Source organism: Cheilinus undulatus, linkage group 20, assembly GCF_018320785.1.
Source record: "Cheilinus undulatus linkage group 20, ASM1832078v1, whole genome shotgun sequence".
Taxonomy (NCBI): domain Eukaryota; kingdom Metazoa; phylum Chordata; class Actinopteri; order Labriformes; family Labridae; genus Cheilinus; species Cheilinus undulatus.
The window spans coordinates 7,760,204-7,782,525 of NC_054884.1; the positions used below are offsets into that span (position 1 = coordinate 7,760,204).

The window sequence follows — 22,322 nt, forward strand, 5'->3', positions numbered from 1 at the left end:
CTCTCTTGTTCCTGTAGCGGTGGATGTCCAGGTAAATCGTTGCCTGGACAACATAACAGCTGGTGGAGTCCAGATCTGTGGTCTTCATGCGACTGTGGCCCCCCGCCGGCAGCAGCAGCAGAGCCCCCCCACCCTGGAAGAGTTTGTGTTTGTTCCCTACATGGAGACTGAGTGTCTGACAGCTAACGGCAAAGTTGCAGAGCAGCTGAGGATCTGCAAAGGTAAAATTAAAAAACAATTGGCCACTCTTTACCACTTCAGCTGATGTTTTACTTTGAATAATTTTTTGAGATGAATATTTAGCCCTTAGTATTTATTAAACTCTTATGCAGTACTGTATACCAACAGACTATAACCCCCACAGGTTGATGTCCAAATACACCACTAAAAAAGAGCAGATAAAGTTTTCTGTTTTAGTCAGAAATGGGGAAAAAGGCAGTACCAGAGGTTAAGGTTGGGATCCAGTAGAAGGTGGTTGTTTGTATCATCCTGAACTGCATCCTGACTGGCTGAGTAACAATACTACAAAAAATACCGTGATGCAAATATTTGTCAAGAAAACTGAAGTAATTCTTCTAAGATGAAAGTAAAGAATTCTGTCTTTTGTGTCATGAAGTTGTAAATGTGTTAGAAGGTTATAGTTTTAAATTGGTCAGATTTTATTATGGCTAGTCCCTGGCAGGAGGATTTTATATTGTGTTTGCCTGTACAGCCATGTGTCAGTGGGTATGTCCATCTAGGTCTTGTGAACAAGATATCATGAAGGAAACACAGCCCAATCTTTGATTTCAAAAGTTCCTCCTAACTGTCTCTCATGCTTTGTTTTCTGTCTATCTTTTTGTCTAGGTTTGATCCACAAACTTCAGAAGAAGTTGGCCAATCATGGTGTCAAACTCTCCATACCTGGGCTACAAGAGGAGTCAGATGGCCCTCTCCCCAGCCCTGAGCCCACTGAGCCCGGTCTGGTCCGGCTGCTGGCTCTGCTCTGTGGTCTGGAACTGAACGGAAACCTCAGGTCTGAGCTGGAGCAGACAGTGGAGAAGGAGAGGGCGTGTCTGCTGCAGGACGGCCTGCTGCAGGGTCTGCTGGACAATCCAGCGCTCAGACACTGTTTGGACACCGCAATGGAGAACAGCACTCCTGGAAAGATCAAAGTCATGGAGGTAAGATGGAGAAAACCTTAATATGGGCTATGAAATTGTAATTACTACCACAGTACTGTCATCATGGTACTATAAGCTTTTGGAAGGATGTAAATATTTAGAACATTCAGCTTCCCTCAGAGTAGTTGTTGCAAAAAAGTGTTATAAACTTGGATTTATGAGAAACATGTTGCAAGTAGCTAAAACTAAACGTTTTTGTAATAATTTGTCAATCATACTTAATTTCCTCATCAGAATATCAAAAATATTATTGCACATGGCATTTTATCCTCATATAGTGGTGGATTAAGATTAACAGATTCAAGGTCAAAAATAAGGTAATAATGATTGTGAGATTCAAGTGGTGTTCACCCAAATTTAAGCCTATAGAAACTCACTACAACAGTTTGGAATAACTTGCTGAATTTTGCACAGTTCATTGCAGAAAGAAGAATACTGCAAGGTCTCATTTTTCAGTACTGTTCAGCCCCAAACCTATCAACATTTTTCCAGGCTTTCTCTGACGACGGCCAGCTCTTCTCCCGTGTAGTTCCCCTCCTCAACATCCAGCCCATGCTGCGGTTGGATTACACTGCCACCACATCCAACCTGGACCTCCTAACCCCCCACCAGGCCTCTCTGGAGGAGCTGGCAGTGACTTCAGCTCAGTGGGACCCCCTCACAGCTCCAGCTCCTGTAGGAGGTGCAGACCTTGTGCTGTGCAACCATGCCTGGGGCCCTCTGAAGGTGGCTCCTGCTCAGCTGATGGACAATCTGGCTTCTGGAGCCAAACTAGGTGGATTTGTTCTCCTCCACACCCTCCTGAAGGGAGAAACTCTGGGGGAAACGATCGCCTTTCTGTCCAGCAGCGCTCAGAACAGCAACCAGCAAGGAATGCTCACACAGGTCAGTGCTCTTGAGTTTTTATCCTTCAAATCCTATAAGTATTTTTACAATGGTCCTAATGCTGACATACATCTTAGGCCTTGGGTTTTTAATCTGGTGGAATCCTAAAGTGGGTCATGAAGTTATTTTCAGTCAGTCACAGATGTGTGTCCAGAAATTTTTTGGGCAGGAGCCAAAAATGAGCTTTTATTTTGAAGGATATTTCCCAGCTCCATATAGAAATCTAAACTAATTTATTACTCTTTCGTCTCTACTGTCTAAAATAAACATTTATGTTATATAATCAGAAATATGATGAATAATCTTGAAGTCACTAACGAAGACTAAGCCAATAACAAAACAGATTTAAGATGTTTGATATTATTGATGATGAGAGAGGTCTGAATACAGAATGATGTTAGGGTTGATTTATTACATGATGAGTTTAAGGGTCGCAGGATGGAGGGGTGACTGGCTGATCTTGCTCCGACCAGTGGAACTTAGAGAGACTCTGAGTGGGTTGCTTTCATTAAGGAGCTCTTAGTGGTTCATGTATTTAGGAGGAAAAGAAGTTAAAAAGATGGGGTGTGGGGCACGCAGATGGTTAAGTGGTTTAAGGTGTGCCCCATGTACGCGGGTGGCCTGGGTTCAAATCCAGTCCGTGGCCCTTTGCTGCATGTCTCTCCCCACTTTCGTCTGTCCTCCTCTATCTAATAAAGGCCCAAAATGTTGTTGTATTTGTTGGGGGATATGAATGAGTGGCGTGTGCTTATGTACAGAATTGAGATGTGTTTGAGGCATGGTCTGTTTCCTGAACACAACACAAAGATGCTAATGTGCTGATTAGTTTAAGATATTTTCTGTCTCTTCTTCACAGGCGGAGTGGGAGAAAGTGTTCTCTGCAGCGTCTCTCAGTCTGGTGGCTGTCAGGAAGTCTTTCTATGGCTCTGCCCTCTTTCTCTGTCGCCGTCAGTCTCCAGGTAAAAACCAGCCTGTGTTCATACCTGTGGATGGCACCGACTACAAGTGGGTGGAAACACTGAAGGTGGGTATACTAACTCAGCAGAGTCCTAAAACACAGTTAATGAGTCAGAAGATAAAACTTTAGTCTGGCAAAGTAAAGTTTCTTTGTAATCAGCTTTAATTAACATGTTTTTAATCAATAATTGAGAGTAAATCTGTGGATCTGTTCTGCAGGCAACAGTGGCAGACACATCAGACAGCCCAGTGTGGCTGACGGCTTCTCAGGCTCATTGCGGCATTGTGGGAATGGTCAACTGTCTGAGGCAGGAACCAGGAGGGAACCGAATACGGTATGAGATACAAAAATGTACACACTCATGTATTAACTGTTTAAGCATTTATTTGATATTTATTTGTATTGGGACAAGCCTGAATCATGTAAATTTTGACCAAGACAGCATTTAATACCTCCTTTAACACCTTAATTTGCATTACCCATCTTAAGATGATAGATTAGATCATTCTGACTGCACCTTCTTATGAGTAGTGATTAACCTACTTGTTTATCCATTTATGGGTCATTTTAATCCTTTTTTCCCTAGATTATCTTTTCATTTCCTCTTTTTCTCTTTTCTTATACCCAGCTGTGCGTTTGTGTCCAATCTGAACAACTCCTCTATGGCGCCGGTCCTCCAGCCGACCCACAAGTCCATGCAGTCTGTGCTGGATGGTGATCTGGTCATGAATGTGTTCAGAGATGGAAAGTGGGGCGTCTTCAGACACCAGCTCATCGCTACAGGTACAATGATATACAAATATTTAGCATTCTGATTACAGTTAAAGTGATGTGGTTTTGATTTTGTTGTCCGCCACCATCGTTATCGTGGTACAAGAGTACACGTACTGTATATATGGAACTTTCACATGAATTGAACTGTTTGCACGAAGAGAAATAAAGCACTAAAGTGATGAAAAGTAAAATGATAATTTGATGAAAATAAGATTTAAGAAATATGGGGAAAATATATAGTCGAGGTGTACAATGTAAAAAACATATTTAGATACAAATGTTAAACAGCAACGTTAGGCTGAAATATTGCACTTAACAAATTAATGAATAAAGGAGCTTTTAACAGGAGCCTGTAAACAAAAAATTTCCGCATTTGATGAAGGGCTTTGTACAAATTAGTATGTCTAACTTGATTCTTAAAAAATGTGATTTATATGTGATATATATCTACTTCCATTGAAGCCTTTGTCATTGTCTCATGCTCTTAGATCTAAATGAAGCGATGACAGAGCACGCCTACGTCAATGTCCTGACTCGAGGTGACCTGTCATCTCTTCGCTGGATCGCCTCTCCACTCCGACACTTTGTGACCAACAACCCGAACGTGCAGCTGTGCCGCGTCTACTACAGCTCACTCAACTTCAGAGACATCATGCTAGCCACTGGAAAACTGCCTCCAGATGCCATCCCAGGTACTGAGCGTGTTCTCAATATTATATGTATCATTTTCTTACAGCTTTGTCAAACACAGATTATCGTATTATCTGCTGGTGTTATTTTGCAATACTCAAACATTGAAATAACGTCATTAAAATGCAGCATGGAAGCACCCAGAATTTAAGGTCTAAACTCCACTTGTATTGTTTATCATGAAGGTGACCTAGCTCTGCAGCAGTGCATGCTGGGTATGGAGTTTTCTGGTTATGAGCCCAGTGGTCGACGTGTGATGGGGCTTCTCCCTGCTAAAGGCCTGGCAACGAGTGTGGATGCTGACAAACGCTTCCTGTGGGACGTTCCCTCCAGCTGGTCAGTGTCACAGTTTTAAAAATGTTGCATGTGCAATCGGAATACTTTTAAATGTATTTAAAATGTATGTTCTAATGGAAGTGTATGTACGCTATTATGGGATTGTGTTTCTCTACACTTATTTATTATAAATACTGTACATACACCTGTATTCTTTTGTGAGTTGGTGGTGGAGGAAATGGAAAGGATGGGAGAGGTTTCTCTGTATGTCTGTGTATTATTGGGGTGTAATTTTTTCTTGTCTTTTTTTTTTTTTTTTTTTTGTCTGCATTTTTGTGTTTGACCCCCTCAAAAGTGAGATGATTCATCTCAAGCATCTCTCACAAAATTCCAAAGACTTTAAACTTTAAACAGCACATTATTTAGACAAACCAGACTATTTAATAAGAAATGTTACAAAAGAAGGGGAGGTAGTTTTCATTTACATCCATGCAAGATGTAAATGAAAACTGCTGCTGGCAGTATAGCTGCCATGAGAGAAAGTTAGGGCACTCAGTTGCAGAGAGTCTCAGTTGCTCAAACCTTTGGGTCCTGACCCACTATTTGATAACCACTGATAACCACCTGACAGTGTGCAGGTGTTTGCTTGCAATTTTTGTTCATCAGAACAAAACAATCTCCCAGTATTGGGTGTCTAGGACTCCTGTATTTGTTTCCATGTCAAAACTGTTTTAAAAAGTTTTTGTTTACCTAGTATTGTAAAAATCTTTAACTTCCTGTCATCGTGACAACCCTAGTCCTGCCCGTCCACCTAGAAAAAACTCCAGCAGAAGAATAGAAGCAGCTACAAAGGATCAAATAACTTCTAATTCATTTTTGAATGTGTGTCTGTTTGCAGGACTCTGGAGCAGGCAGCATCAGTCCCAGTGGTCTATGCCACAGCATACTACTCTCTGGTGGTGCGGGGCCGGCTCCGCCCCGGAGAGTCTGTTCTCATCCACTCAGGATCAGGTGGTGTTGGTCAGGCCGCCATTGCCATAGCACTTAGCAAGAAATGCAAAGTATTCACAACTGTCGGTAAGTATTTCACTCTTGAACAGCACTTGTTTATGTATGTAAGTCTACTTCTTTGCTTTTCTTTCTGTTTTTTTCCTCATCATCTCAATCAATCAATCAATCAATCAGTCATTTTCCTCATGCTCTCTCTTCTACCGTAAACAGATGAGCGAGACTCCAGACAATTGAATTTCCCTGTGGGGATAAATAAAGTTATTGTATTGTATTGTATTGTATTGTATTGTATGAAGAGGACCATATTTTAAGTTATGCAAAGTTCGAATACGATTTCATTTTTTGTTGTTGTGACTTATAGCGTGATTAATAGTGTGTCTAATTATTAATCCATTAATCCATTAACTGCTGAGCTTAGCCTATAGGAGTTATTATGAGCGACTAAATCAAAATATTAAGATCTAGATGGTGTTTATTTTTTCAGTTATTTTAAAACCTTTCTGTATATCCTGTCTAAAGGTTCAGCAGAGAAACGGGCGTACCTGCAGGAACGGTTCCCTCAGCTCTCTGCAGAGTCCTTCGCTAACTCCAGAGACACTTCATTTGAGCAGCACGTCCTGCTGCACACGCAGGGAAAAGGTAAGACACCTCTTTCTGTTCTTATCTGTAATGTACTGTGACTGATCTCAGAATGAACTCTCTTAACTGATGGACATCTTCTTAAAGGATGTTGTACATCAACATACAAGCCCAATCCAAAAAAGTTGGGAAGCTGTGTAAAATGTACATAAAAACAGAATGCAATGATTTGCAAATCTCATAAACCCATTTTTTTCACTGCACTTTTACAAGCACTGCATTTATCTATCAATACTCATTTAAATTTTTAAATCACAGAACCAAACAGCACCCTGTGTTACAGTATGTTTAATTTTGTGTGTGTTTTAGGTGTTGACATGGTGCTGAACTCTCTGGCCGAGGAGAAGCTGCAGGCCAGTATTCGCTGCTTGGCCAGACATGGACGCTTCCTGGAGATTGGAAAATACGACCTGTCCAACAACTCTCCTCTGGGTCAGTCAGGAAACATCAGACTCACACTCTTGTACTCAAACATGTACCACTAGTTATAGTAAAAAGTTAGAATGGTTTATGGTTAACTTATATTTTCTGGTTAGTAATGATCATTACTCAGTTGTCCTTGAAGTGATGAAGTTGTAAAATCAGCATCATTCGTTTATACCCTCTGATTTCTGCAGGCATGGCTCTGTTCCTGAAGAACGTGGCGTTTCATGGCATCCTGCTCGATGCTCTCTTTGAGGAGGGCAACAAGGAGTGGGAGGAAGTGTCCCAGCTGCTGAAGGAGGGCATCATGGGAGGTGTTGTCCAGCCTCTGAAGACCACAGTGTTTGAGAGGGACCAGGTGGAGGAAGCTTTCAGATACATGGCTCAGGGCAAACACATCGGCAAAGTTGTTCTGCGGGTAAACCTCCACTTTGATATTATTTAAAGGCTCAACGTCGGGTCTTAGTGAACCACACTGTCATCATCCATAGAAAAAGAAGAAATGTTTATATTTACATGACTGTGGCCATAAAGTTTGTGTCCTCTAACTTCTGTTCACAGGTCTGTCATGAGGAGAAGGATGCAGCAAACAAAACCTCTACTCTTCTGTCTCTTCCGGCAATCTGTCGCACATTCTGTCGCCCCTCCCACTCTTATATCATCACTGGGGGACTGGGTGGCTTTGGCTTGGAGCTTGCTCAGTGGCTGACAGAGAGAGGAGCCCGCAAACTGGTGCTGACGTCCAGATCAGGAATCAGGAATGGTACAAAGGCTTTAACCCACTGACCCTGTTATTTTTTTTTTGGTCAGAAATTGTTGCATTTATGTTGTGTTTCTCTTCTTTGCCCTTCAAATGTCATGATTTGTCCATGTATATTATGTTGATATCAACCATCAAACATGACAGAAAAAGACCAAAATTTCTGCTCACAGCCTTGTTATAACAGGGCTATATATTGAATGGATGCACTTTTGCTCCAATTTGTTACAAAAGTGTAATCCACATGCTCATTTAAATGACCATAACAAGGTCTGAAGAACCTTCAAGGAAGGTTTTTAAGGAGTGAAAGAGCCACAGAATAATTTGACTGTTTTTTCCTTCACAGTACAAGTCAATTTTGCCTCATACTGTGAATTTTCCCAATGAATTGAAGAATAAATGCATCAGACTCCTGTGTCCAGGGTTTGAGTGCATGACATTATTTAATTGGATCACAGATTCTAAGAAACATGTCCAAAAATAACATATTTGGTATACAAAGACCTTTAACCTCTGTAATAATGGTCTATGGGGTCTCTTGGACAGGTTTAACATCTCAATAATTGTGCAAACATTGCTGCAGTCAATAGACTTCTTCATTTCTGTACTTGTTTTTAGGTTACCAGGCGAAGCGAGTGCGTGAGTGGCAGAGTCAGGGTGTGGAAGTGCTTGTCTCGACCAAGGACGTCAGCACGCTGGAGGGAACAGAGAAATTGATCAAAGAGGCCAGCTCACTGGGTCCAGTGGGTGGTGTCTTCCATCTTGCCATGGTAACACACTCAGCCACATCATCGTCAACAGTCTCTCTCATCTATCATGTACCAAACACCCACCATGGACTTTTTATGTCTCCACACTGGCGATACCCAAGGCTGGGGGCATTATGTTTCAGGAATTTCTGTCTATTAACCTGACATGCCAAATAGGATGTTTTGTATATCTATTGCGTGGGATAGTGAACTGAACTGAACTGAGCTGTTGCAGCTCAAATAAAGCCATCTTATGCAGTCGCCTGAGATTCAGCTTGTCAAGTTGCAGACAGCTAGTTCCAGGACGTTGCAAATGGATAAACATGAAAAAGAAGTAAAAAATCTCATTTTGAAAGGCTATATATGTCAATTTCATTAGAAAAAAGTCATGTTATGAATTTTGGAAGTGATTAGGTCTTTTTTTAAGTTCAATCCGTAAACACTTGTGTCTTCTCCATCAACTGCACATTATGCTTCAATGCAAAGCTAAAGGAGGAGACAGTAGTGTTAACAGGCTGACGTTTCTGTGTGAAAACTTTAATAATATGGATGTAATAATTTCCAAAAGACAGATAAGTGAAAAAGGGAAAAAGAAATGTTGCTTTGTATATCAGCACTATATGAGTTAAAATATATGAAAAAATAAAGGCTTGAGGAAATATATCTGTCTGTGGAAAAATAAATTATTCTTAGTGGATATCTTTCTTATAACAAGACTGAGCTAGCCAAGCATTTACTGTGATTATATGTGCTGACATTTCTCTGCTACGCTAAGATGTTCATATGAATCAGTAATAGCGGGAATCAAACAGCCTGATGTTATGCATTGTCATGGTGTTAAAGATGCAAGAAAAAAATGTATTTTCTATTGAACAACAACCTCATAAAAAAACACTAAAAAATTAATCACCTTAAGACTGTGAGAGCCGGTGCCATGGAAATGATGTATTGTCTCCTTCAGTTGCAGCGGTGAGGACTGGCAGGTGTTTAGAACGTTGCAGAACAGCCTGTTGCTAGTAATTTTAACTCGTGAATCTTTGGTCTGAATTGGGCTTAAGCCTGGTAGACAGGTGCTGTCCCAGGGCACAAATGGTGTAGCTTGTTGTTGGATCACACTCATGCCGAGGCCGGTTGGTAGAAGTGCAAAAACATCTTCTCGCCGAAGGGAGGCTTTCAGTGTGGCCCTGTGCCCTTGTTTTAAAAAAAGAAATGTGGCCTCATTTAGATGAAACTGCAGCTATACTATTACTATGGCTACATCTGAGTTAATAGCTACACCTGCAACAGCCACTGTTTATTCTGGCTTAGGGTACAGCAAAAAACTGCCCATAATGATGAAACTAATGTCAAAGCAGGTCAGGAGAAGAGCAAACATGTATTTTCTGTAATGAAAAGCTTTCAGTGCTGCTTTTAGCTCTTTGTTTTATTTAGAAATGTGGTCCAGTTCTGATAAAACTGCTGCTTTGCTACATCTGTGCTAACTGCTACACCAGGGGCAGCCATTGCTATCAGCTTCCAGTACAACTAAACCCTGTCCGTAGCTACCGCCTTGTTCTCCTTCAATGAAGCTGATTGATCAGATCCATTTTCAGACCTGGAACATTTTTTTATATTGGAGCTTTGCAAGGTGTATTTGCCCAATGACGTGGAGTCTATCTGCTTTGCAAGGTTATGCTTTGCTGCAACCACACTAAACTCCACACCGAACACCAGGCCTGCAGTACAACTAAACCACGCTCGTAGCTATTGCCTCTGATTGGTCTGGTCATTCTCTAACAAGGAACAAACATATTAGCTTTCTTTAAGCTTTGCACGATGGATCCACCTGATAACAGACATAAAATCTGGCTAAACAATCTGCTTTGCAATACCTCTTGACTTTATTATATCATCTTTATAATGTGTTTTTTCATTATCAGGTATTGAAAGATGGCATGTTGGAGAATCTAACTCCTCAGCTCTTCATCGATGTCAACAAACCAAAATATGACGGCACCTTAAACCTGGACAAGTAAGACATGCTGTTTATAATCATTTATGAAAGACTGGCGTTAGGTGTGTATCACCGTCATAATGTTCTTTCTTCTTTTCCCTGTCCAGAGTGACGAGAAAGTCCTGTCCAGACCTCAGCTACTTCGTGGCCTTCTCCTCTGTCAGCTGTGGCCGTGGTAACGCAGGTCAGAGCAACTACGGTTACGCCAACTCAGCCATGGAACGTGTTTGTGAAAAGCGGCGCTACGACGGCCTGCCTGGACTGGCGGTCCAATGGGGAGCCATTGGAGATGTGGGCGTGGTTCTGGAGACTATGGGAGACAACGAAACAGTGATCGGTGGCACGCTGCCTCAGCGCATCACTTCCTGTCTGGAGGTGTTGGACCGCTTCCTGTGTCAACAGCAGGCAGTGATGTCGAGCTTCGTGCTGGCTGAGAGGACGGTGGTGAAGAGCGAGGGCGGGAATCAGAAGAGCCTGGTCGACACTGTCGCTCACATTCTTGGTAAGGAGTGAGTTAATATTAACAGAAGGTGTGATTATGCTTCGAATGACCTACGAAAAATGAGGCTGAAGACAGACTGTTGTATTAGTCATTCGATTTGAGACTTACCAGATAAAGTTTTGTAGATCGATATTTAACTTTTTTGCCTCTGCGTCAGTCACTGCCAGGTTTATTGCCTTTCTTTTGTACACAGTATTTCAAGAATACTTTGAGGGATTTTCTTCAAACTCTGCTCAATTGTCAGCAGTTCCAATCATTAGACTAATTAAAAAACTCAAAACTCATTAAAGAAAAATCTATAGAAAAGTTTTCGAAATATTGACCTCCTTCATCTTTACTCCTCAGGTGTGCGTGATGTGAGCAGCCTGAATGCTGATGCCTCATTGGCTGATCTGGGTCTGGACTCCTTGATGGGTGTGGAGGTTCGCCAGACTCTGGAGAGAGACTACGACATCGTCATGACCATGAGAGAGATCCGCCAGCTCACTATCAACAAGCTGAAAGATCTTTCCAACAACAAGCCAACAGGATCAAACGGTAAAATAAATAAAATCCAACAGTCAGAAATGATCAGCTTTTATTAGTCCAGGCTGTTTTTGAGTTTTCTGTGTCGTTACTTCATCCCAGAACCATCTACCACCTCAGCTAAAAGAAACAGTCTTCAGTCTGTGCTGGAATCAGACCTGACACAGATATTGGTCAATCCCAGTGACTCCACGGTGATGCCTCTGAACAAAGTCCAGAGCCAGGAGAGACCACTGTTCTTGGTCCATCCCATCGAGGGATCTATTAACACCTTTAAGACGCTCGCTTTCAAACTCAATGCACCATGCTATGGCCTCCAGTGCACCAAAGGTATGAGTGTAGCTCATAGTAGGGCCATTCTAGAAAGAAAGTAGATCCATAAATTTCCTTTTTATTAACTTTTTACATTTTTTTATTGATTCCTGACCACTGTTATTCTTTCCATTACTCCCCATCTAACACTAACACATTACTAGGATCAATTAAAAGCAAACAACGTGCAAGTGTACAAAGGAATTTTTCAATTTATGCTTTTATATGTGTTTATACAAGAACTTCAGTGTGAGAATTTCAGAGTATCTCAATCAAACTGATCATAAAAGGTCAAACCTACTTATTTTCATTATTTATCTCCTCTAGCCGCTCCTCTGGACAGCATTCAGTCTCTGGCGGCGTACTACGTGGACTGTGTCAGACAGATTCAGCCTGACGGACCGTACAGGATTGCCGGATACTCGTTTGGTGCCTGTGTGGCATTTGAAATGTGCTGTCAGCTTCAGACACTGAACCAGCCTGTGGAGCACCTCTTCCTGTTTGATGGATCACACTCCTACGTGGCAGCGTACACACAGGTGAGATAAAAATGACTGACACATTGTTTAACCTAAAGTGGATTTAAACAGTGTAACATGAGTGGGATAATACATAAACCAGTGTGAGCAATATTCTTTGATGCATATTTGCAGTTTTGCAGTATGTAATGAGGTTGTTGTGTTTTCAGTCATATAGAGCCAAGCTGACTCCAGGAAAAGAGTCAGAGGCTGAGACTGAAGTAATGTGTGCTTTCATCCAGCAGTTCACCGGCATCGAGTACAACAAGGTACACATCCTCTGACCCATGTGCAGAGGTCTAAAATAGGATTAGCCTCTAAAACTGTTTAACTATGAAGTTTGTGTCCTGACGTTATAAAGGACAGGGGAGGTTAAAATCTTCCATAAGTAAATTTCTGTACTCTTATTCCACAGCTCGTAGAGGCTCTCCTCCCACTGTCCGACCTGGCAGCCCGTGTAAACGTTGCAGTGGACATGATCACTTCCACCCATAAGAACGCCAACAACATCAGCAGAGACATGCTTCACTTTGCAGCCAGCACCTTCTACCACAAGCTGATGGCTGCTGAAGGCTACAGACCGGTGACTAAATACCACGGCAATGTGACGCTACTGCGAGCCAAATCCGGCAACGAATACGGACAGAGCCTGGGAGCAGACTACAAGCTGGGCGAGGTAACATACAGAAGTCTGCTTCTACGTACTGTAGTTTTAATTGATGAATTTAACACTGTTACTTGGCACATCTCACACACAGGACAGTAAAATGTGCTCCATAATCAGTCAGTCAATACACTTACCTGTCTTTATTTATACCTGTCCCTCTTGACTGTCATATTTGTTGTATTATTTACAAAGACCCAACATTAATCAATCAGAAATGCACCATATTATCAGAATAATATGATTTTAAACAGATTAAAGGTTTAAAGATTCATAATTGAGATATGGAAATTTCATTGCCTCATGCTTTATTGCTTCATTTCAAAAGGCAGCTTGCACAAATGAACCATAGTTCACAGATTTTACATGAAATCAAGAACTTGCCCATAAAGGACCAAACTTTAAGTGTTCTGATTTCTGCTTCTAGTGCTTTTTTTTAGCTAAAATAGTACAGACTTATCTCTAAAGTAAGGTATTGTTTAGGTTTTATTCTGTTACCAATACTCTAGCATTAATTTTTAAAGTGTTGTTGTCAAAAGCGTGCCTGAATCGATACTTTAAGAGACAAAAAGTGTGCTGAAACTCAACCAGAGATTAAAAGCTGTCCTAGTATCATAAATGATTCAGAGCAATATCTTTAAAATATGTCAGTAGAATAAAAGGATAAGGAAATGAAAAAAGTGTAATTTGTAAGAGACCCAAGCAAAATTCATATACAGGTACATCTCAAAAAATTAGAATATCATGAAAAAGTTCCTTTTTATCTGTGATTTAATTCAAGAAAAGAAGATACAATATTTTAGATTCATTGCATAAAAAGTGAAATATTTCTTTTTTAAAAATCAAAAATCCACTCGCAAAATATTAGAAAGCACAAAACATCACTTCAAAGAAGGATTTATAATACAGAAATGTTACTGCATCTATGCAACGTGGCATGGTGCCAGTCAGTCCATGGGACTGCTGTGGTGTATAAAACCTAGGTTGCTCTGATAGCAGCCTTCAGGTTGTCTATGTACTGGAGTCTGGTATCGCTCATATTCCTGATGTTTCCCCAGAGATTCTCTATTGGGTTCAGGTCAAGCCAGTTGGCTTGGAGTCTATTTTCTGGGTCCCATCTGTGTGGTGGCTCAGGAGCCACTGAGTCCAGAATCAGTCCACTACTTGTGAAGCTCCTCTTAGTTCTTGAATCTGCTTTGTAAGACAGTCCTCTGAAGGCTGAGCTCATCCCTGTTGCTTGTGCTCCTTTTCTTACCACGCTTTACATGAATACAGTATGCTTTGATATAGCCTCTGAGAACAGCCTGCCCTTTCAGAGTGAGAGAATGAATGCTCAGGAAACCTTTGCAAATTGGTCATTTCCACAATATTGTAATATTTTGAGATGATGTTTTTTTTATATCTCACAAATTACATTACGTATTTCATAACGATGGCTTGTACCTAAAAAGGTGGTCACCAGAAAAAAACGTTTGGGTGACACTGCTCTGGTCTAACCACAGCTTAAAACTCTCCTCATATAGTAGATAAGATGCAGCATCCCAGACTTAAACCTTGAGTAGAATAAATTTCTTAAAACATTACTTAAAGACAGTATTTGTCCGACATTTAACTGAAAATAAGTTCTGTCTGCGTCTCTGCAGGTATGTGATGGAAAGGTTTCTGTCCACGTCATCGAGGGAGACCACCGCACCCTCCTAGAGGGCGAGGGAGTAGAGTCCATCAGCAGCATCATCCACGGTTTACTGGCTGAGCCTCGAGTCACAGCGAGGGAGGGCTGAACAGACCCCAACCCAACGACCACGCCCTCCATCTCCCCCTTTAACCTAACTCACAACATTCCCAAAACGTCTTCCTGCAGGTTTAATGTTGTTTTTTTTTACTGTGAGAGTAACACTGTTAGTCTTTGGACGCACGATGTTTAATGTCCTAAATGCACCTTAATGCACCCTCAATTCATATAATGACCCCTTCCCAACATCTCAGAGCACTTAGACGGTTTCATGTGGAGGATAACTGTGCAGACAGTGAGGTAATGATGTTTCATTTTGCTGCCATTTTTATTTTTACACTAGATTTTTCAGAAAATATTCACAAATCAGGCAACAGAAAATTCTAATCAAAATTCTACACATGAGCTGCTTGTGCATTTTGCAGCTCCACCAGTAGCCTATTTATGAAAAAGGAACTAACCTATGAAGCCTTATCACTCACTGTTGTAGATGGACACCAGCTGCTAATCTTTCAAACACTCACTAGTCAACATTGATGCACCAAAAGTGCAACATGGTTTTAAAGAAAGTTTACAAGAGACTGCTGATCAAGCCTGTGTAGATCATCATCTCATTATAATCTCACGGGAAAAAAGATCCAGAATAGCAAAATAAAAGGCTCTCTAGCTTTAAGCGCAACATGTTCATGCAGATTTAAACTGCTTAAATCCTCCTGATGTTTACTGAGGTTTATTCTGTTACTTCTGGTAGTTCAAACATACATTGGCATTTTTCTATTTTTGTATTTCCTATTTAGCTATTTTTGTCAAAAAAGAGGATTCAAGACACATTGATATATGTTGTATTTTGTTTTCTTTATATTTGTTTCTGTCTTGAGGCAAAGCAGAAGCTGGTGGTGTTTGATCTTTAGTCTAATGAGACTTAAACTCAAATAATGGAAAGCATATCTTAACCTTTATGAACTATTACGTGTGTTATAATTGTGATGCAAGATGTCAAACATACCAAGAATAATATCCCTGAGAAGACCCAAACAACAGATGGTTTTGATGGGAGTATTACAGTTCTAAAAACAGCCGTGTGGTGATACGTAGGATTTGTATTGCTGCATGGTGTAAACTGCTCAGTTTGTTGTTTTTTCCCTCTAATTTCCCGCCTTACCCCACTCTGCTGTGCTGTGGTTGGCCAGTCGAACTGAAAGGTCAAAGATTGACCCTTTAAAAAGAGGCTGCTGTTTGTTTCCTGCATAAAACCTTTTGTCAACTATAATCCCCAAAACCAAACCAGGTCATTTTGGAGCTTGAAACACCCCAAAAACTGAAATTCACACTCATGTTTAAGACCAAAATTTGCATGAATCATGGACGTCTCAAATTTCATCATCCATTGGTTCCTGCAAAGGTGTTTTGAAGCCAAATGATGGTGGTAGACATATTGGAAATGCTAAATTTGATGTCACATTGAGTATCCATTATATTCTGAATTCACATTTAATTTTGGATTAGTGAGAAACCCCTGGATTTATACTAGATTTACAAGTATGAAACTGGGGCATTGTTCGTAACAAAGCACCCTAAAATGCATTAGCGCTCTTGGACTATTTAATAACAGAGATTTCTTGCCATTCAACAAAAAATAAAAGTACATAACGTATTTAATATTTCAAATACTGTTAGATAACTGTCAAATATCATAGAGCTACATTAGCAATGAATGATTGTTTATTGTAGTTAAAGTCTGCTGACAGTCATTCTAGCTTGTCACTTGCTTAGCAACTAACTTGATGCAGAAATACCTTAACGATAAAGTCAAATGTTGCAGAGCCCTCAACAATGGTGGAACAGCATGCTAATTGTTAGCTTGCAGTATGTTATAGATCTGATTAAGTAGTTTGCGGGTTCAGACATAGCCACAAACTTTTCAGTCTAGAAATAGACAGAGTCGAAGCTGAGTCAATTAAATGTCCCTATTGATAGAAATGTATACCTCACTCCTAGCCTTAACATAATATAAACAGATGAGTTACCAATAATCACTGATGCATCAGTTTGATATTAGTATTGACTGATACCTGCCTGTTTACAAACAACAGCAGGAAATAATGTGGCATGAATAGATCTTGGTAGCCAATGTTTAATCATTACATCCATTCAGCTTAATGCTGACATCTAGCATTGCTAACTGCTGAGTGAAATAAGGATTTTTAATGAGGTAGAATAAGTTGCATATTAGACAAACTGATCATTTTTATGGTCATGGCATGAGAGAGAATGGCATTCTGGGAGTCTTACACTCAAAGAAGTGATGGAAAAATATCAGTTTCAGCAATCAATACTGATTTTTACCAACTCAATCTTTAGTTAAAACAATTCAGCCACCTTACAGTGTGCCAGAAAAGAGATGAACCATTTACACCAGATTTACCTTTTGAACCAGGCTGAAATCATGTCGATTTCTGTTGTAAAATTGGCATTTTTAAAATGGGACCTAACAGGAGTGCCTTAGCTTTTTGAACTAGCCTCTAGTACAGAGGTTCTCAGGACCCTCTATCACCTCCATAAGAAAAAAATGCAACCAACTTTTTAAAAAAAAAATTTCATTTTCAAATTATTGAATTAATATAAAATGTTGCTGTTTAGACCCCAAATGGAACAAAACAGAAGTAAACAAAGAGACTGGACAAAAGAAACATGTTGAAAAAATCACATCATTACAGAAGGCCATGCATACAATGCTTTACTCCAATTTTCCAAGACAGAATGGAAAATTTGATAATGTCTTGAGGAATTATCTAGGAGAAATCTGCTTTGTTATCCGAAGAAAAGGAGAACATAAATAGAAATCGTTAGAAGAAAAAAATTTGCTTTTTATCATAGTGAAACCTAAAAGTATATGCATGAATTTACTGTTTAGCCACATACGATTCTGTACAAAGACTTTTGCCATGCTTTTGTCCTGGAATGCATTTGCAATCCAATGGAAAGAGCCCTCTAGCTGGCACCTGAGGAACTGTCATTTTTTCACATTCATACGGGCCTTAGCCAGAGTTTTCTGCTTGACTATGACTCTTTAAGTGTGTAGTACTGATGGATTCAAAGCTGAAATCAGTTTGTAAATTAAAAAACACTCTTAGGCTTTTGAACTAATTCAAATAGAAAATTCACCCCCATATAGTGAGTACAAAACATGAGCTTTTTATATAAAATTCAGTTTTTGAATCAGGCTTTAAAAAGGTGAAATTCTGCTGTAAAAATGAGCATTTTAATAAGGGTGTCAATGGGGATCCCTTGCTTTTCAGCCAGTCCCTAGTGGACATTAGAGGAACTACATTGGCTTCTTTTTCAATACTGAGGGTTACTGCTTGGTTATGGCGAGTAAAACAAAAAGTCAGAGCAACCAAAATAGCTGTGGTTCAGTGGTAGATATGGTTGGTAGTCGCCACTTAACAGGAAGGTTGGGGGTTCGATCCCTGACTCCTTTAATCATGTGTCAGTGTCCTTGGGTGCTGTACTGAACCTGAAAATGCTCTGACTGCTGCGTCAGTGGCATGTGAATGCCTATAAATGGAAATAGTTAACTGATGGACTCTTGACATAGCTAGCAAGTTCAAGTTGGGGATTATATTAATGTAAAAAGCAAAGTTTTAAACCTCAACTTGATCTTGGTCGTAAAAAGTGCTTACAGTATCAAAACAACAACAGAAATGCAAGACAAACTCAAGTCCCTTTACAAAGGACTCTTAACAGCAGTCTCCTGTGCTCCTGGTTCTAAGAGAACCTCGAGTATTGACCAATCACAGCTCAGCAGGCAGAATCTTCTTCTGGTCAAACTCAAACATGGATCTTTGTGTTATTTAAACCTTTATCTGTGCTGTAAAGCTGCTTCAGCTCTACATGTTAATCCTGTTTGGCCTTTCTGTAGTTTAAGCCACTTTTACATGGTGCCAGATATTTATCGCATCATTATTTACAGACACTTCTCGTGTCTGTATGGCAGGCCTTGAGAGCTACATAATGACATGAAATGTTGGTTGTTGAAAAGGGCCATTTCCACCTGCTCACAAACTTTAAACTTGATGTTGAGTTTACTTGATGCTCTGCTCCAAAATGATCCAACGACCTCAGTGTGAACATAAAGGTTTTGTTCAATAAGGGAGAAAACTGTGACAGTATTTATGTTACACTCATGGTGATGTTCTGTGTAGGTTTAGTATGTAGTCGTCTCTCTAAATGTCCCACATGAATCAGTCTTTTTGTTATTCGGAGGTTCCTGTTGAATGTGGACGTTACTGATCTGAACAACAGGCCTCTCAGCGTGTCTTTGTGTTACTGTCTCTGACTCCATCACAATCACTCAGTTTCATGATCCCAGAGCCGACGGTCCGGTCCAATCACATGGCGATCATCGTGACCTCTGAGACCTGCGACGTGGTCAATGACGGGTCAGAGAGCTGGAGGCAGTGAGGTGATTGAACGCAGTGAAAAAGGAGAAAGAAGTGACAGTGTGTGTTCATCTTTGTGCTGTTTGTTTTTCCACTGTGTTGGTACAACTAATAAAAACCTTGTTAATTACACTTCCACTTTTTTCTGTGTTTTTGTTTTCAATAGATCATGCATAAATACTGCATCAAAATTAATTGACAGTTTCATAATGTGAGAATAGATGAGGTTGGGATTTGAAATGCTAGATTTTGGTTATTAAAATTATAATACAATTAATATGAATAAAATTAAGATTAATAAATAAAAGGGCACCCCCCTAAAGGCAGGGAACAACATCTAAAAAAGAGCAAAAATAACGTCTCAGAATTAAATCTCAAATACTAATATTATAAATGATAAATACATAAGTGTATGTGAATAAATTGAGTGAAAAATCAAGCACTGATCCTCTCAAGCAGCAAAAAATTACACTGTGTATGCACAATAATCACTGACAACTTCTCTTTGAAAACGTTAAAGACTTTAACCAAGTAGGATTAATCAGAATCAATGATCAAAACAAAAAAATTTCAAAGCAGAGCGCATTAAAAGTGTTCAAAAGAGATAGAGAACAAGGTTACCAAATCACATGGTTACCAGTGGGATCTTAAAGATGGTGGACTGAGAACAAAGGAGGGAGCCATGTGGCAAACTAGCTCTCAGCGACCCACTCAGTGTAGTCACTTCACCAAATGGAATCACAGTGCTGCACTGAAGGTTACCAAGAGCACAGTGGCCTCCAGAATTCTCAAATGGAAGGTTTGGCACAACCAGGACTCTTCCAGGAGCTCGGATTGTTTGAGGGCTGCAGTGATGGTTGTTCTTCTGGAACTTGGTCCCATCTCCACACAGGATCTCTCTCGTCAGAGTTGACCTTCAGGTTCATGGTCTCTTAGACTCTTCTCCCTTGATTGCTCAGTTTGGCCAGGCAACCAGCTCTTTTAAGAGTCCTGGTTGTGTCAAACTTCCCCCATTTGAGACTTATGGAGGCCACTGTGCTCTTGGTAACCTTCAGTGCAGCAGTTTTTTAGCCGTCCCCAGACCTGTGCCTTGCAACATTCATGTCCTTTGACAGGATTGGTTTTTGCTCTGATATCATTGTCAGCTGTAAGACCTTCTATAGAGAGGTGTGTGCCTTTCCAAATATGTCCAATCCATTTGATTTACCACAAGTGGACTCCAGTGAGGTGTAGAAACATCTCAGTAAAGAGCCAGAGAAATGGGAGGAGCCTGAGCTGAATTCCAAGTGTTGTTGCAGAAGGTCTGGATACTTATGTCAATGAGATATTTAAGTTTTTTTATTTTTCATAAATTTGCAAAAAACTCTAAAATTCTCATTTCACGATGTCATGATGGGGTACTAAGTGTAGATTAATGAGAATAAAAATGAATTTTTTTGACTGTAGCATCAGGCTGCAAGATAACAAAATCGACAGTGAAGGGGGTCTGAATACTCTCTGGATGTATTTTGTACCTTCTGAAGTTTTCAGATCACCTTTAAAAACCAGACAAAACAAAGTATAACAGCTGGAAAGCAGCAAAAACAGACCAGCTAAATAACAAAGGAAAGTGATAACCAATCAGGAGAGAGTTTAAATGGACAGGCTAAAGACATTACAACATGTTTATTTTAGTTTAAAGGACATTTCTGACTGTACATTAAATGTTTCCTGCATGACGATAACTCACATTACTTCAGTGTCACACGTATAAGCACTTAGCATCATTACAATAAAAATACTGCAGGTTTTTATTTAAGTTTATGGAAAATTTGCTTCTGCTGCAGCAATTAAAGCTTTATTTTTCATATATTTTATCTCTACTTGGTTGAACTTTCATATCATCGCTAATATTTCTCTGCCAAATGCTCTTATTGGAGATTCAAGCAACAACATAGTGCTGAGACGCCATCAGGACATCATGAAGAGTCAAGCGACACTGTGCAAAACAACCGAAAAAAAAATGTTTATGAAAAGTATTAATTATTCTATAACTAGAGAAAGAGGAAACAGTAAAATGTACATAAAGGAACAAAACAACAGAGAAAAGTGGCAAAAACACAACAATAATTTACACTGAGAATGAAGGAAAAATCAATGAGAGCTGTTAGTATTACACATGAAGGTCCTTTAGTGATTAGACTGTCATGAGAGGGAATTAGTGACTGGTTTCAGCTAATAAATGCTACTTCATCTCTGCACACTGGAACGTGGAACATGACACCAAAGTATCACAATGCAATAAGATCCAAATAAAGTCCAATAAACTCGTTTCTTTGACTGTAGTTCTCATTAGTGTGTTATTTAGAGGCAGAGACAGATAGAGCAAGTAATACCTAGATTTAAATCAGTATTATTTCTGGAAGCTCTGAGAATCAAGTGAGATAAAAACAACCGTGGGTTGAGTTGGCGGCCTGGTGTGATCATGTGACTTCAGAAGAAAAAACAAACACGGACGTCCATCGACACCATCAACTTGTCCCTCCACAATAAGCTGTCCATAAAACAAGGACAAGAATCAGGATGAAATCCTGAAGGTTTAAAGGGGATATATTATGTAAAAATCACTTTTTCAGGCTTTTCTAACAAAAATATGTGCCCTTGGCCTGTCCACAATCCTCTCAAGTACCAGAAAAATCTGCCCCTACCCCTCTCTTTCTCCATCTTTCAGAAAATGTGTGCTGAAACAATCTGTTCTCAGATTTTCCCCTCATGATGTCATGTGGGGAGTTAGCCCCACCCCCAGGTTTGGTTGGAAGAAAGTCCAACCAAAGCCCTCCTCTCCTGATCCTCCTCTTAGCTGAGGATCAGGAAAGCTACATCCATTTCATGAGAGGGGCCAGTTCAGGGGCGGAGTCAAGCAGCTATGTAAGATTTAAAGCCACAGACAGCAACAGCTCATTCTGAGCATGGCTGAAACAGAGGGGGTTTTTAGACATGCAAAAATCCAACACTGGAGTAATTTTTTTCAGAAACAAACTTCACAGGCATGTTTTGGGGACCTTTGAGGCCATTATAAACTTGTCTTAAAAGGGTAAAATATGTCCCCTTTAAGTTTATGAGCCATGATAGTACACCTACATAACACCCAGCTTGTGATGCTACCTGGTCTGCCCGCTCTCAATGGTTGTTGTGGGTATTCGTCAGAGGCATTACAAGCTAGAATGGCTGATATCAAACATGTTTGATATTTACGATTCAGAGTCGGAGAGGCTATGATGGGGTTTGGAGCAGTATAACAATCATGTTGACACATTTGAGGATTAT

At 40.1% G+C, this 22,322-nt stretch overlaps 1 protein-coding gene across 1 annotated transcript in view; it reads left to right on the forward strand.

The window, feature by feature from the left end:
• The window catches only part of fasn (fatty acid synthase), a 43,408-nt gene extending 24,260 nt beyond the window's left edge, over positions 1–19,148 (forward strand). Inside the window, exons 21-42 of the mRNA XM_041816551.1 lie at positions 18–221; positions 847–1,163; positions 1,656–2,048; positions 2,905–3,072; positions 3,225–3,340; positions 3,635–3,789; positions 4,269–4,472; positions 4,656–4,806; positions 5,645–5,823; positions 6,277–6,396; positions 6,706–6,828; positions 7,014–7,237; positions 7,381–7,582; positions 8,198–8,349; positions 10,248–10,339; positions 10,429–10,823; positions 11,169–11,360; positions 11,451–11,678; positions 11,988–12,199; positions 12,349–12,447; positions 12,594–12,854; positions 14,486–19,148. Coding sequence (XP_041672485.1) covers positions 18–221; positions 847–1,163; positions 1,656–2,048; positions 2,905–3,072; positions 3,225–3,340; positions 3,635–3,789; positions 4,269–4,472; positions 4,656–4,806; positions 5,645–5,823; positions 6,277–6,396; positions 6,706–6,828; positions 7,014–7,237; positions 7,381–7,582; positions 8,198–8,349; positions 10,248–10,339; positions 10,429–10,823; positions 11,169–11,360; positions 11,451–11,678; positions 11,988–12,199; positions 12,349–12,447; positions 12,594–12,854; positions 14,486–14,623 — 4,325 coding nt within the window. The 3' untranslated portion in view covers positions 14,624–19,148. The remainder of the gene's footprint in view (positions 1–17; positions 222–846; positions 1,164–1,655; positions 2,049–2,904; positions 3,073–3,224; positions 3,341–3,634; positions 3,790–4,268; positions 4,473–4,655; positions 4,807–5,644; positions 5,824–6,276; positions 6,397–6,705; positions 6,829–7,013; positions 7,238–7,380; positions 7,583–8,197; positions 8,350–10,247; positions 10,340–10,428; positions 10,824–11,168; positions 11,361–11,450; positions 11,679–11,987; positions 12,200–12,348; positions 12,448–12,593; positions 12,855–14,485) is intronic.
• Positions 19,149–22,322: the final 3,174 nt, after the last annotated feature.